The sequence below is a fragment of the Ictalurus furcatus genome, chromosome 13, assembly GCF_023375685.1.
Source record: "Ictalurus furcatus strain D&B chromosome 13, Billie_1.0, whole genome shotgun sequence".
Lineage (NCBI taxonomy): Eukaryota > Metazoa > Chordata > Actinopteri > Siluriformes > Ictaluridae > Ictalurus > Ictalurus furcatus.
The window spans coordinates 2,319,185-2,335,195 of NC_071267.1; the positions used below are offsets into that span (position 1 = coordinate 2,319,185).

General features: G+C 41.2%; 1 protein-coding gene across 1 annotated transcript; it reads right to left on the reverse strand.

The window, feature by feature from the left end:
- Nucleotides 1-5,618: 5,618 nt before the first annotated feature.
- Nucleotides 5,619-14,960, reverse strand: patl2 (PAT1 homolog 2). Its single transcript, XM_053640002.1, has 18 exons — nucleotides 14,804-14,960; nucleotides 13,749-13,902; nucleotides 13,128-13,375; nucleotides 12,778-12,843; nucleotides 12,531-12,578; nucleotides 12,243-12,422; nucleotides 11,843-11,976; nucleotides 11,658-11,732; nucleotides 11,387-11,510; nucleotides 9,687-9,807; nucleotides 9,471-9,565; nucleotides 9,313-9,366; nucleotides 8,702-8,844; nucleotides 8,450-8,606; nucleotides 7,944-8,084; nucleotides 7,587-7,684; nucleotides 7,339-7,479; nucleotides 5,619-6,957 (listed from the first exon to the last, which is right to left on the reverse strand). The coding sequence occupies exons 1-18, from the start codon at nucleotides 14,822-14,824 to the stop codon at nucleotides 6,924-6,926; spliced, it is 2,034 nt and encodes a 677-aa protein (XP_053495977.1). The 5' UTR covers nucleotides 14,825-14,960; the 3' UTR covers nucleotides 5,619-6,923.
- Nucleotides 14,961-16,011: the final 1,051 nt, after the last annotated feature.

Genomic DNA, 16,011 nt, shown 5'->3' on the forward strand with positions numbered 1-16,011 from the left:
ATGTTCAACGTCGAAATCACGCGAAACACCACGGATGAAAAGCGAATGGATTTACTCTACTCTATAGTCAATGCTATGTAACGGACGTGTGGAGTTTCCTGATCAAGTCTGCTTTTTTAGGCCAGATTTTCCATGAACTCACTCAAACGCGTGACCTAAGAGATCTCACTTTGGACTGACATTCCACATCCTGTGCCCAAACCCTTTAGGTAGAGAGGGGTCAAGGGGAGTTAATGAGCATGCCCTTTGACCCCTGACTGGACTTAGGCAGGAAGCTCAGGATATCACTGATCGTGTTATGATGAACGGGTAGGGGTTACGCAACTACTCGTTTTTACTAGTCGACCCCTGTTAATGAGAAAGTAAATAAATCAGTGCAAAATAATAAACACTCCTTAAGATTTGTACCGATTATCAAAATACGCTTGAGTGAACAAGCTGTCCATGGTGTATGTGATTGTGCCCTGCAATGGGTTGGAACCAAGTCCAGAGTGTCCCCAGCTTCGTTTTCCGAGTTCCCTGGGATAGGCTCCAGGCTCCCCGCTATCCTGTGTAGGATAGGTGGTATGGCTGGATGGATGGACTTTTTTCAGCTTAGTCTTCTGCAGTTGACTTCATTTAGTCCAGCTAGCTTATTTTCAGTTAGTCGGGACATTCTGGTCATTTCATGATAATAAACTCGAAATTGAATGGAAACATCAGCTTGGGTGTTGACACACACCTGTGTGCCAAACACTCTTGTGTATGTGAACATTTATCATGCATGCAGACCTCCCACAAACGGCGATACATATGTTGAGAATTCGGTAAAATGCCAAGCACAGTAAAGAAAAATAATCAGGTCCGGAGTCTTTAAAGTCAGTCTCCAGTCTGAACTGATTCTGTCTTGAGCGTAAGATGAATGTTTGCACATGCATTTTGAATTTTTTTTGGATCTTTTCAGTGATTCCGATTCAATATGACCGATATGAGTGGACTGATTCGATTCCCAGATGACTCTCAGAATGGCTCATACACGTGGATTGATTCTCAGAGTGCACCTAAAAGAGACGACTCCTTCAGGAACAAGAACCAACAATTCTTGCAATGCAAGAATACTCTGGTTTCATATTATTCTGTCATATACAACCTCTCAAAAGTGTTAGGGAAGATATTAGGAAGAAAAATCAAGCTAGGAAGGAAGTAGCAGAGATCTAGAGAGCGTTTGACTCTGGTGAGTTGTACAGTTAGCTTGCTTTGCTAATCTAATCTGAGAATGAAGCTAGTTCGAAACCTAGTATGTAACATGTAAAGTAAAAAAAAAAAGTTTTCCACACATTTGTTAGATTTTATTATTTTACAATCACAGCCCACAAGATTCAGACAATATTTAGTCAGATTAAATTAGCATGTCGCTATCAACATATTGAAACCTTGACTGAGTAGATAAGCTCCTACTTATTATGAGGAATATTCATTTGATGTTAATGGTGGAGTAATTGTAATTGTGGAGTAATGGAGGTGCCAGCAAAAGCTGAAGGCAGCCCTGCTACGCTAACTGCGCAAAACCAACACGAACATGTTGATAACTACTGAGCGATGGAAGTTCATGGGCAAGCTAACATCCTGTTGAGCGTTGACAGGATGTTAGCTTAGTGCTCCATGTAGCGTGCTGAGGGAGAAATAAAACTAGCAGCTAAATCCCGTGTTCTAAACTCAGCTAGCATCTACCTAAGCTGAGCTAGCATGTTTTTAAAGGGGGTGGGGAGTTGTCATTTATTTGAGCACAGTTAGCATTTTCACCACAAGCTAACCTCAGTTAACTAGACATTTACTAACAGTTACACTTGGCCACATGGTTTTCTTCTGTTAGCAGAAAGAAACAAGAAAGAGAAGAGACTTCACTTCTTTATTCTTCATTTCTTCTTCTTCACCACCTTGTGAACGTCCTCCTCTCTTTCCCTTCACTCAGCCCCTGCAAACACGGCTCTTCTGAAAACCATGCAACCGTTTGCTGCTAAATATTTTCATCAACACTGTATAACTTTGATTCCATATTCGACATCACACCAGATATCAGTTTTACCATTTAGTCATGGTTTAAATCTTTCCCTTTAAAAAAAAAAAAAGAAACAATCTTGATTTGCAGTTGCTAGCTAACTAACGCTAGTTGGCTATAGTGTTGTGTTGTGGTAAACTAGCGAGCATTACATTGCTGGTATTATGCGGAGGAATATATAGAGAGAAAATATTTAGAGACGGTTTAACCAAATTAACCACAAGCTGAACCGAGTTGATATTAATAAGACAAAAGCACAACTTGTCATGTTACTGAGAAACCACAAAATGTAAACTCCTCAGTCATAAAGACTTATAACTTAAAATAAAATATTTATCAGTGTGCGAAGTACAGGTAAAGATGATAGTTTCTTTCAAACATAAAACATTACTAGTGATATTATGCATGTTGAATATCTATGTACAGTATGCATCTACTCTATCTCACTACATGATATACAGTACTGTAGCATTAGGCATTCATTCTTAAAACATGGGACTTCAGTTTCCCTTTAGGGTCTGAACACCAAACTCACAGCCCTCTTCTATTTAAACATTCCCTACATAACTCGTCCTCGGAGTCCATTCCAGGGTCTTTACTCATTGCGGGAGACGAGGGGACAATATTGGTTCTGTCTGCCAACTATACAGTCTATACACACCATCTGGAGAAGTACACACACACACACACACACACACACACAGCAAAACATTGTAAAAGCCCAAGTCGAACAAAGGAATGGAACGGAATGGTGATGGCTGTATGATGTTTGTTAGCGTTCATTGGTTAATGGTAAACTGCTGGGCATCAAGCTACAACTCGGGGGGTTGGCAGTGGTGGCTTGGGGGTTAAGACTCTGGGTTACTGATCAGAAGGTCAGGGGTTCAAGCCCCAGCACTGCCAGGCTCTGGGTTACTGATCGGAAGGTCAGTTCAATCCCCAGCACTGCCAAGCTGCCACTGTTGGGCCCTTGAGCAAGGGCCTTAACCCTCTCTTCTCCATGGGCGCTGTATCACGGCTGACCCTGCACTCTGAACCCAACTTCCTGACATGCTGGGATATATGAAGAAAAGAATTTCACTCTGCTGTAATGTATATATGACCAATAAAAACTCTATCATTATCTCCATCCACCTGAAAATCCACTTGTGTCCAACTAACATACTAAATTAATAGCTCTCTGTATATGGTGCTTTTGGGTCTCAAGATCTGTCCAGAGCCTAAACCCAGGAACATCTGGTGAGGTGAGAATACACTCTGGATGGGATGCCAGATCATACTATCCACTGGGTAGTCCCGACTATCACCAGTGTTCCCAGGATAGGACTAGGATCAAACACTTACTGACGATGAATGAATGGCTAGCAGTCCAGATTAGCTGATCGACAGAGTCGGACCGGCTGTTGGGAGAATCGGGAGATTTCCTCGTACGGCCAGTCAAAGTAACGGCCGCGTTCTTTGAGCACGGCCTGAACACAGAGCGTGAGTCCGAGCGAAACAATACAGAGTTTTTACAGTTTCTATTACATTTTTGTTTCTTCTCCAACGAAATGGAGAGGAAGAGAAAAGGAGAAAAGGGTGGCACAGGAAAAAACAAGAGAGAAGTAATGTGGAGACTGAGAAGGAGATGGAGGCAGCTGTGACGGTGGTGACGCGGTCCAGTGCAGAGATTATGACTGGTGCAGCAATGATACCGCACACAATAGAGTACAAATTAACAGGGTTAATACATGCATACATATCTTTGATTATAATTAAGGTAACCGATTATTGTTTATTTTATTTTTATTTTTTTTTTTTTTTTTTATTTATTTTATTTGTATAGCGCTTTTTACAATAGACATTGTCTCAAAGCAGCTTTACAGAAATATCAACATGGTATACAGATATTAAAGGTGCAAATTTATCCCAATTGTTTGTATTGTTCTTTTGCAAAAATCAAAAAGCAGATGCAGAACCAGAGCAGTGAGAAGAGAGAAAGAGAAAGGGAGAGAATGCAGGCAGGGTCAAGGAGCGAGATAATTCATTATGATTATTTTAAACATCCTCAATCTAAAGACCTAAAGAGATGGCATACTTATTGCGAACACACACTTTCCCTATATTGTACAGTCGGCCTTGCATTTTCAAAGCCTAGAAATGAGAAAGCATTTGTTAAGGATGGCATGAAAACCTGGTCACGTGTGTACCAAAGGATAAAGGAGCATGAAAGATCCATTGTTCACACAGATTGTACAGATGCATACTTTCACAGACATAAAATGCCTACTCTGCAATCAACAGATGTCTGAGCATCGGCAAGAGGTGAGAAAAGGGCAAATGGTGCTGGAGAGTGTGGTTAATGTCCAGGTTGGAGGTTAGAGCTCCAGCTTGGAGAACCAGGCAGTTGACCATGGTAACTTCCTTGAACAGATTTAGCTTTTAAGCAAATATGACTTCTATCTGAATGAACAAATGAAAAAGCTGTGTGAGCTTTTGGGGGGGGGGGGGGTCGGATGGAAGAGGGTCATTTGGTACCTTTCTCTCCAAGACAACTGTTGATTCAGTTGTGGAAACCATCAACCAGATGATAAAGGAAAAAGCGGTGAAAGAATTCAGGGAAGCTGGGATGTTTTCAGTCCGGATAGACAGATAGTAGCGTTACTGTTCGCTGTGTTACAGATGTTGTCCATGAGAGACTGCTTGCTGTGGTGGACTGTCAATCTGGAAGAGTTGTTCGTTGAACTTCTTAAACAGGTGCTGGACAACAACTTGAATATAGAAAAAACACACCTGTCACCAATAGGTGAAACATGCTGGTGGGCCAAAGATGTGGTCCTGAACAAAGTCTTTGTTTGTAGAGCTGATTTTAACTCTAGAGAAGATTGGAAGTGACACCGCAATGAAGCCCAATGTGCAAATTAAAGCAAAAGGGTATACTCAAGTACGAGACCGTTCTCACTGCCCAGGTTTTCCTGAGAATGTTTGAGCTGACGACACCCCGCGCAAAGAACCTGAAAACCAGTTGCATGGACATCCTAACCGCCCATCGTCTGGTTCCGGGCACCCAAGACAGCCTGAAGGAGTGCAACAGGGACTGTGAGGGTGTAAAGCAAGCAACTGATGGCTTTGTGGAGTGGGCCAATGATGTAAATCATGGACACAGTGGTAGAGAGCATCCACTGCCCTTTGGAAAGATTTCACCGGTATGGATCATATAAATAAGGCAGAAAGGGCTACCAACGATAGCGCTAGGGAAAAATTCCGAAAACGCCTCGTCAGATTTAATGATAGAGCAAACGGCTGAAAGACTTCAATCTGAATTAAAGAGAGTTTGGCATTACAGAGGGAAAGACTGAAGGTGTCATGTCTAGACGAATACGCTCCAAGAGTCACTCAAATACCTGGATAGTGTGAGTGGTTTGGCATTTAAATTCCTCCTCACTCATTCTATATCGAGTGGCATGTGAAAGTAGCTTCTCAACCTTGAAATTGATCAAGAACATACCGAGAAACACCATGTCCCAAGCCATCATGATGATGGCTACAGAAAAGGAGATTCTGATGGCTCTTGACAGTGATGTTGCAGAAAAAAAGTACACAGATGCGCCACCTGCTGTTTGTCTAAGGAGGGAGTGGAACTGGCTTCTGGTGCCAAATAATTTTTTTTTTAAATACTGTATAATTAGATCAAAAGTGCTGTTAACAGCCATCAATAGCATTGCATCTTAATTTACTATTATATAGTGGATGGCATGTGAATTTGTATTTGGGAACTGTACACGGTGTGTTTCAAAGTCCCGGGCCGTTTTTCAGTCCCAGTCTGACCCTGCCGATCAACATGGCAGTAGCTGCTTTTTCCACCAGCTTCGTCACAAGCAGTGATGTTCTGACGCCAATACAAACAGTAAGACAAAAATCCTGAATTCTACAAGGTGGATGTCGTACCATATAACGATGAATAAATGATAACTGCTAGTTTAAATGTGGGAATGGATGGATGGATATGAAGCTTCTTCCATTTCCAAAAATCACTTTACATTTACCCTAGCAGAACTCCCAGGAATGTGAAGCCCAAACCAGAAAGCCAGACGTTCATATGGAGGCCATAGGGAGTCTCTGAAGAGTTTTAGCATGATGTAAATGTTTAGACTGAAACCAGAGGCCACTCTCTCAAACTCAGATCAACAAGCTGAGGATTTGTTCAAACATAAATCTAATAAAAGGCAGACATCTAACCAATCAGAAAGACCTCTTCACTCTTCAACACCTGCTCTTGGATTGAGATCAATCATAAACATGATACACAAGTGACTCGACATTAGTCAGAATGGGAGAGTTGGGTATGCGCTTATACACTATTAAAAAGATCCAGTTTAAACATCATAAGATCTTAAACATAAACCTCAGCACAAGGGGGTTCATCACTAGCCACACATGGCAGCATCCAACATAAACAGAGCTAAATAAAAACGTTATAAAAACGTTTTAGACGTAGTACATTTTTAGAATTGCATTTATTCATTTTTTTGCATTTTATACATGCTATTCAACAGTGCTTAAATATCACTTAGTGATGAAATAAAGATACAATAAATAAAATGGACACGTACATGACAAAATATGTGGAAATGAATCTCTCCTAAATTAAAGAAAAAAAAAAAGGCTAGAATTTTTTTTTTTTTTTTGGTGAAACATAAATCAGTCCTGATATTTTTCACCTAAATGGCTGAATCTTTTTCTTCTTTTCTTCTTTTTTCTCCCATGGATATTTATGCGAGTCTGGGGTTAACGTTGATCACCACCATCTGGAGCCGACGAGGAATGTGAGGAGTTTCTCTACGGAGGGGATTTTAAAAAAAGAAAAAGAAAACAAAGAAAACAAAACAAAACAAAAAGTTTTTTCTCAGGAACCTACAGCCAGATAGCCAGTTGAAGACCTGGGGGGAAAATAAATAAATAAATAAATAAATAAATAAATAAATAGTAGAATTTTACAATATTTAAAAAAAAATAATAATTTAAAAAAGGGGCGGGGGGATTTCCATATCTGCATATTATTATCAAGGACCTTTTAAAGGGGAAACCAGGAAGGTGTCTTTCCGTCTAACCTTGCGCTAGATTTAAGTGATGGTTTCTGGGTAAGGGTACACTGATGTGTATTAGATGAAGGATCAAACGGTGAGATGAGAAACTTCCTAAATGGCACTTGACATGTGTACCAAGGAAACGTTGATGAAGAGGTCAAAAAATAAAAAACTCAAGAAAAAAAAAAAGGGGGGGGGGGGGGCAAGGGTACTTTAACACAGGAATGGACTTACTCCATGTTGTTCTTGAGCTGCTGGACAGTGCGTTTGTCCAAATAGCGACAGAACAGCGTGAGCAGATTGGAGGGCAAGAAGAGCGGCTCGATGAGGGACGAGCGGGACAGCTGCCGTGCCACGTGGAAAACCGTGTCCGTCCTAGCAGAGAGGAAGGCAAATGGTTAAAAAAATAATGATAATAATAGTGTATACAAAGGACATATTTGAAGTGTATGCACCATCCCGAAATCCTCCCACTGCATTACCATGTCTCGAAATCACCAATGCTTGGCTCCATGGGAATGTCAGAGGTCAGGAGTCGCTCGCCTTGTGAAAGCAACGCGTACACCAGTGACAGACCAAACTAAAATAAATAAAAACAAAAACAGAAGCACATGATTGTAACATTTTGGTGCAAAAGTTTTAATATACCACCAAATCGCAGGTTTATATTAATGCACCCCTTTGAATACGTTATGGTTTCTATAGTAACAACTCGTCAGGCAGATACTTTACATAAGAGAGAGTGAGAGACGACCTTCCTCATTTCTACACTGTAAAGCGCACAGCCCCAGAGCAGGCTGAATTCTTGCTGAAATAAGGATGAAAAAACACACACGCACCTTATTTTGGCAGGCCAGTGTTAAGCGCGAGTCTTTGGAGTCAGGTAAGGCTGTGGTGAAGTCCCGGAGGATGCTGACTAGCTGGGAGAACGTCAATGTGCCAATCACAGCTCGGAGCGAGGGGTAGAGGACAGGAAGAGCCTGAGGGAAGGAAGAGAGTTATACCATTGGCCCACCATTCCCTCATGGTGAGCGTAAACAAAACACTATGGGGCATCAGCCGTTTCTCATGTGCGGTCCAATTAAAAACGTTGTAAAGATGCTGTATCGGGTTTAGATGCTGCTCTAGTCCATCCTCTTGGTATTTTCACGTAGTACGGTTTTCAGTGTTTATTTAATCAGGAAATACACCCGGCACTTTTTCGCTGTCGTCTGTGCATTAGTAAGACAGCATGCACACTATTATACGGTATAGGAGCATACAGTATTTTACAAGTACGGGCATTAAATCAAACAAAGCACGAAGCTGACTATTAAACAGAATTAACAGACCAAAAGCTTCAGACCTCATCTATGTCTCGGCTCATCAGCGCCGGCAGGTGTGTCGTGATCGCTCTCAGAACCTGCAAAGATGAGTCATGGGATAGAAATGGGAGGAGCCTTGACAGCAGTTTTTTCCCTTTTGAAACCAAGAGGCATGGTAGGAACTCTTCTGCAGACTCCCTTTAAAAAAACATAAGATAAAATAAAACAATGCATGAGTGTGCAAACAGTTACAGAAAATTTTGTAAGGAATCCAAGCCAATCATATGTCCTACAAAGAGTTAGGGTGGCGTAGCTGGCTGCTGATCTGCTCCACTCCTCTCTGAATGGTCGTCAGCCTTCTCTGCCTTTCCTCCTCATCCGAAATGCTAGCCTTCATTCTCTCGGCTTCCTCCACCCCCAACAAAGTGATGTAGCACTGAGAGTAGGGCAGATGAAGGAGCAGAATTATTCTAGACATCCTGAAGAACCAAAACACACCTGGATAAAGTTCTGCACTAATCATCAACCCCACTGTGACCTGGAGAAGCACTGGGGGCCAGCAGACCTCCATGAGTGGAGTTGATTTGGGGAATTTTTACACTTGGCTCAAATACAAAATGAGTCTTAAATTAGAGAAATAATTCTCAAGCAGTATATCTGATTGATCCGTGGAATCTTCCGGAGCTGATCTTCCAGTATAGATTATCCAATGTTAGTCAAATCTCTACTGTTAGAAATTCACCATCTAACCGTGTTCAGTTCCATTCAACAATGTCTACCACACAAACACTGGGGAATAATTTTATTTTTTTTAAACTAATGCAAATACTGATTTGTAGACATTATACAGTAGGCTTTATATTTGGTCACACCCACCATCATGATCAACAAAATGACCCCTCACCTTCTCAATGGTGTTCAGCACCTCGAGTTTCTGTTGTCTGATATCGTTCTGTTCCTGGTAAATTGGTTGGGGGGGGGGGGGGGTTTACACAAATAAGCAATTCATGAATAATATTGACATTATATAACGTTTAGAATTTTCATTGAGGTCCCCCTCACCTCCATGGTGTGCCCATGCACAGCGTCGATGGCTCGACGTGGCGAGTAACACGTAGAAACGGCGACTTGACCCAGAGAGCCCTCGATATGAACCACTAGAATATGCAACACATGCAAACTATGTAGTGACAAATCTATAGTTTAGCCTCACCATTTCTATTCCTTGTATTAGCATGCTAAATAGTCAATAGGGAGCCATGGGACACAAGTTCATACCTGGAGTGTATGATACAGTTTTGTTGACGTACGGCGTAGTGAGTTTGGGTGGTTCCCTCTTGGAGCGGTCACCCAGCATTTCTTCCTCAGCCAATTTGGTCTCCAGTCTCCGATAGTACTCCTAGACACGCACGCACCCACCATCAACCACACTTCATCTAAATAACTTGATCAACAAAAAAAAATTTCCAATGTAAAATGTCCATCTGCTCCATTAGAATTACTTAACATGAGGGGGAAAAAAAGAAAAAAAAAAAAAAAAAAAATACCCATTTCCCACTAGTATTGTTTACATCACTGATTCTCCTGAACTGGTCTTGCTCCAGGACCCACACTTGCCTTTCATTATTAAGTCATGAGCCAAAAGCAGTACGAGTTCAAAAACATTAAATATTTGGTGGTGGAAGAACTTCAATGAACCCCAGGGCTGTGTCTCCAGAAACTTAATACTTCCTTCTGTGAAGAGCTTTGATGCGAGTGGTCAGACAAAGACTGATCTCAGACAAAGCACAAAAAAAGATTAAAGTGTACTCTTCTCCAATCAGAGTTACCAGTATAGGCCTGGGGGTGGTGTCTGCAGGCTGTGGCCACCCACATGACTGTCAGGCTCAGACAGAAATGGACAAGTGAAGCCATCTTGTGGGATTACCACCTGCAAGTGTGGGTCAACTGGTTAGACCTTGCTGATGGAAACTTGAAGTGAGAGCCTGGGTGTGGACTCTTCTACTCTGTGGCCCTCAGCCTGGTACTTTTGTCACATTCACTTATGGGGACTCCATAGCTGATGTTTTTCCTCCACTGAACAAGAGGGTTTGCCTCAGACAGCTAGAAAACCGTTGGAAATAACGGTTGGAGAAGGTAAGGCAGATGCTCAAGAAAGAACCGTTTGAGACACTTGGTTAAGATGAATCATCAACTGATCACCACTTGGTGAGGACCTGCAATCATTGCATGGGGCAGCAGATTGCTTGGGAGGTCTGGAAGAGGCTTTGGTGAAAAGCCTGCAAAAGGTCCTCCTTCCTTGTAGCACATGAATACAGGGATTTTGAGTTTGAATGGAATTGCTTCACTGGTGGCCATTAGGACAGACAGGAAGACGGCCTTTCTGGCAAACCGTTAATCAGCTCAAGAGGGGCAATCTGTGCTAGGCAAGCGTTGACGTCTACTGGGGATTTTGCCAAGTGGTGCAAAAAGCATTTGAAGAATCTCCTTAACCCAAACATACCTTCCCTGTTATTGCTTTGAATTGAAAAGACCCAACTAAGGTTCAGGTCTGGAACACCAATAGAGCTGTTCCAGACATGGCTACAATGGACCCTGGGGAAGACGCAATGGAGGCCCACTGGACAGATTAGACATCACATGTGGCTGGGGCCAGAGATAGGAAAGTCTGGACTGACTTTTTGAGCATGTTTCCACTGTGCCAGATGGAAAAAGGAATGAAGGAATGAGTAATGGGGAAGAAGGTTGTCAGTAGAATCAATTGTGCTTTAATGTTCAGTCATGACAAAAGGTTTAAACCTTCATGTATCAAACTGCTAATAATACAACAAAGTCCACCAGTTGAGAACTAGTAGTTAATATTCATCATTAAAGTATTTCTTTTTTAATGTAATCTAAAGAGGTGACCAAGAGCAATGGTGAATAGAACATGTATAGAACTAATCATTACTGTAAATAACCATTTGGGAGCACTGTACCTGGTAATAATAATCATCTTGATGGGGGTTCTCACTTTGTAGCTGGATCATCTGCAACTTAATGATCCATTCCTTCTCTTTGGCTGACATGAGCTCAGCATAATGATCCCAATCCTTTGACTTTCTGTTTAAATAAATGAATGTCTTCACTAGCAAAACAATTATGGTGGCAATACCAACGTAACATTTGTTCATATTGCAGCGAAGGTAGCAATTAACATTTAATCTGCTAAACAACTATTGTTAATGCCAATATAATGTATTGGTCTACCTCCGAAAGCCTTGAGGACGCTGACTCAGCAATCTCTTGTGCTGTGGATGGAGCTGGGTTGCCAGGACTGGGAACCTAAGTGTCAAAAGGTCACACTCCTTCACTTTAGAGATATTTCATCTACCCCAAAAAACACACATACCACACTCATCCCCCCCCCCCAAGAACCTGCCCAGACAGCTAACCTGAATCTCTGAGGGAGGGGACTGGGTAAAGGGCTGAAGCAGGGGCCGGGTCGGGGTGAGTTTGGTCCAAACTGCAGCGGCATCATTTTGGGAGAGTGGTATCGTGGCGTGGAGGGTGAAAGATAAATGCCTGGCTAAAGAGCAAAGAAAATAAGAATACAGAAGTAAAATTACACACTAGCCAGACCTCTAGCATTCACTTGTCTGATACGTTTTTTTTTGTTAATAAATGCCTCCAAGATCCACCTACTTTCACAGACAGTGTTCTAGCTGGAAACTGTCACACAAGTGCAGACAGCCAATCAGATTGCAACAATTAAGATCTCGAGTTTAGATGGATGACTATCTAGCTCCTAAACAAAACATAAGCGTATCACTTGGAGATAATAATGGAAGTCACCTGGTTGTAATTCTGTTTAATTGAGAATGGACTTTGAGGGCGTATCGGAGATCTAGGCATCACCGGACAGACAGGCGCCTGCCGAGGGAGAGCCCTCTGCAGCGGGGATTGCAAGGTAGGAGACGTGAAGGGCATACTACCACGAGACGCCCTGTCAATCACTCGCACGATGGCTCTGTCCTATACCATTATAAAAAGAATTTTTTTTTTTTTTTTTTTTTTTTTTTTAAAAGTGAGGAAGGGAACAGGAAGTGACAAAGGAACTGCCTTATTCATAAGATTTCATACTTGTAAGAGAGGCGTTTGTCTCGTTGGGCCATAAGGTGACATCATCCACTGCGTGAAACAGACAACAGGGCAGGTATAAGCTTTTACCAGCAATGTTGGTGACATTTTCCAAAAGTTACAGATGTATGGTTTGTGCCTTTCACAGCAACACAAATCATGTGTATATAACTGTAAGGGTATGCATGTGAATAGATGGAGATTGAAACATGATCACGCTTTAAAATGGATAAAAAGGAAATCAGCCAACCGTGTTTGCGTTGAGATCCCCCCAGCCTGAACTGCGTCCACAGTCCACAATAGCGCTGTCCAAACTCTGAACCATAAAACACAGTTACAGCACAAGTCGGTTTGTGTTTGATGATCTTAAGCATTCATCTCTTAAGAATATGCCCATCCTTTGGTGTCACTTAAATAATGCAGCTTGGAAAACAAGTGTGATTTGCAACTGTACTACTGTCAGAGCAAATTTAAAAATAAATTAAACACACACACCTTCTGACCAATCAGAATCCAGAATACAACAACAGGAATGATAGGAGAATATCACGTCCCTATGATAATATTGTGCACGCTGAAAAGAACAGAACCAAGCCAAACCTTGAGACTGGGTGGACCTTCCACAGTCCTCATCACAGCCGGGTCATCCAGCAGTTGCCCCATACCGACTCGCTCCCATCGGCTGCGGGACTTCTCACTCGGTCTTGTGGGAACCTGGGGCTCGATTTGAACTTTAGGTCTGGGAGGAGAGGGCTTGTGTGGTGATGGAGGATGGGGTGAGGCGGGCTGGTTTCCTTCCATTAACAGAAGATCAACAGGATCCGCCTCCAGATCTTCAGCATTTAGGTCTGCAGCAAAGGCAAGAAGGTTGAACATTATACCTTTTTTTTTTTTTTTTTAAACTACATCATGCACCATTTCGAGAGAAAAGTGTATCGTCCAGCAACAACCAAACACTTAATTATGCACCTTTGGTGGCTACACAACACTAATAATGCACCAGGATGGACACACAGTCCACAGGGAACGAGAGTGTCAAGGTGATGAACGCAAGTCTCAGATGTGCCTTTTTCACAGTCCTGACCCAATCCCAACCAACTTCTTAGCAAAGCTTGGTTAAGATTTGGCTTGGACAGCCACTACTGATAAGAAACACTAACATCTATGGTTGGATGTTAAAGCTCCAAGCCGCTGCTAAGAAAAAGATAGATGCCACTTGACCTAATCCGAAGGTCTCTTCGTTGTACAGATCAATCTCCTCATCTTCCTCCACCATTTCTTGAATGAGCCCAGATTCTTCCATTTCTCCTCCATCGCTCCACTGATCTCCATTTTCAGGCCAGCTGGCCTCAGGAACAGAGTCACCCTTCTCCTCCTGTAAAGTATAGAACAACTGCACCTTAATCAAGAACCGAAGCCTTACCTGAACCCACAACACAGCTTTGACCTAATCAGACTGGCTGTCTTGGTGAAATTCAAACATCTTTAGAGCATCGCTTCTTCATTCCCCATTAAACTATTTATAAAAATATATTTTTAAAAAACGAACGAAATGGATGGATTGTTCTGCTGCCACATCTGTTTTAGATATAAATCAGTTTTTCATCCAACGTCCTTGTGGCTGTCAGGTGTACATCCTCAAGAGTAATTTTTTAAAAAAAATTTTTTTATATAAAACCTTAACTTAGCCAGGGATTGATTTAGGTGCCCTCTTTTCAATCTTGATTTGATACACCATCACTCATTATAACATTTTAATTAATCAGCATTTGAGATTAACATAGGCTATAAATCATGCTTTTTTTGTGTGTGTTAAAGGTGATGTCTAACTAGCCACCCATATGGATCTTTCTTGTGTAGACACTAGTGATGTGTCGTTCACGAAGAGTCGACTCTCGGCGTTCATCCGAAATAGACGACTCACTTTGTAAACGACACATCGCTAGTATACTCGTAGGAGATTTATTGTTATTGTGGGGGGTTTTCCTCCTTCATAAAAATGTAGGCGATGCCATTTCTCTTGTAGTGTAACATAATCGAAATGTTTTCAAGGAAACCTGAACCTTTTCAATACGTTAGCTGTTTGTTAGTGTGAATTCATTTATCTCGAGCAAGAGCTTTAACTTGGTAAAGGTGACCTTAAAAACTCGACTCTTATTGTTGAGCTGAGCCGATTGAACTGACTCAGTGAAAAACTAGAGTCAAATCCGACCGGAAGTGATGAATAAAACGGATTAGGCTTGCTATACTGTGGATGTAAACCAGAAACAGCTTACCGGGTTCTCAGAGTCATTCATTTCGCTTAAATAGCCTATAAGAAGTCACGCTGCTAAATTCTCCAACCGCCAATTTTTTTTTTTCTTTCCTTCCTATCCGACATTTTGGAAAGCTCATTAACGCCTTTATAAATGTATACACCTGTAGGAGGCGGGGCTTAGCGACATGCCACCTTCACGCGCTCCCCGGAAATACATGTGAGCTCGTGCTCACACTGAGTTTAATATGTGAGGGAAGGAAAAGCTATTCGGTTTTTTATTATTTTATTTTATTTTATTTTTTAGTTATTTTATATAAATATTAAAGTATATGCAGCTTGGGATTATGAGAGAAAAATAAAACATAATACATGTTTAATTCTCATCGAATGTTTTGCTTTAATCACATACATAAACTATTTCTGAATCTTTCTTGCTAAGCTTTTGCAAGTCTGTGTCCTTTTCACTGTACAATGCACAGTTATCAGGGTCGGCCATTTTGTAGTCGTGTCCAGAAACACAGTGCAGACTACCCACTGACAATGAAACTAGAAAGAGAGATTATTGAGCTGTGAAATTATTGTACAGACCCATACAGTACAAAGAAAAGTGTTTATTGTCTTCTTCATTGTGTGGCAGGAACAGCAGAGACACACCAAACAAACAAAAAAAACAAAACAACAAAAAAACAGCTTATCTGAGTATGAAGACTGCATAACAACAAGGTGTAAACATCTTTAAAATAAATCTTTGGCAGTATATCATATATCTCATCACATGGTTTTTTTTTTGTTTTTTTTTACAGACAGACTTAAAATATGAAAATTGATAACCACATATTGCAACAGCAGTGACTATAAGCTGCATAAAGCAAATATATTAAACTGAAATCATTTCTTGTTTGTCTGATTTTTTTTTTAAAAGAAACAAAATGAACTTAATATTTAATCCAAATAGTTAAAAAAAAAAAAAAAAAAAAGATCTTTGGAAATCATTCACGCAAATGAGCATTTCTTTCTTTCATAAGACTGCTGGTGATCGTCAGCAACTGATGTAGGGTTTACTTCATGTCAAGGAAATGAAAGCGTTGGCTGTTCACATGGCTGTCATGTAGGCATGTGCCGATAATCTGCGCTAAAACTCACACACAAAAAAATCCTTTTCTCTATTAGAGCTAACTGTATTGAAAAAGTTTAACTAGTTAGCACGGTTTGATGCAAGGCCAAGCA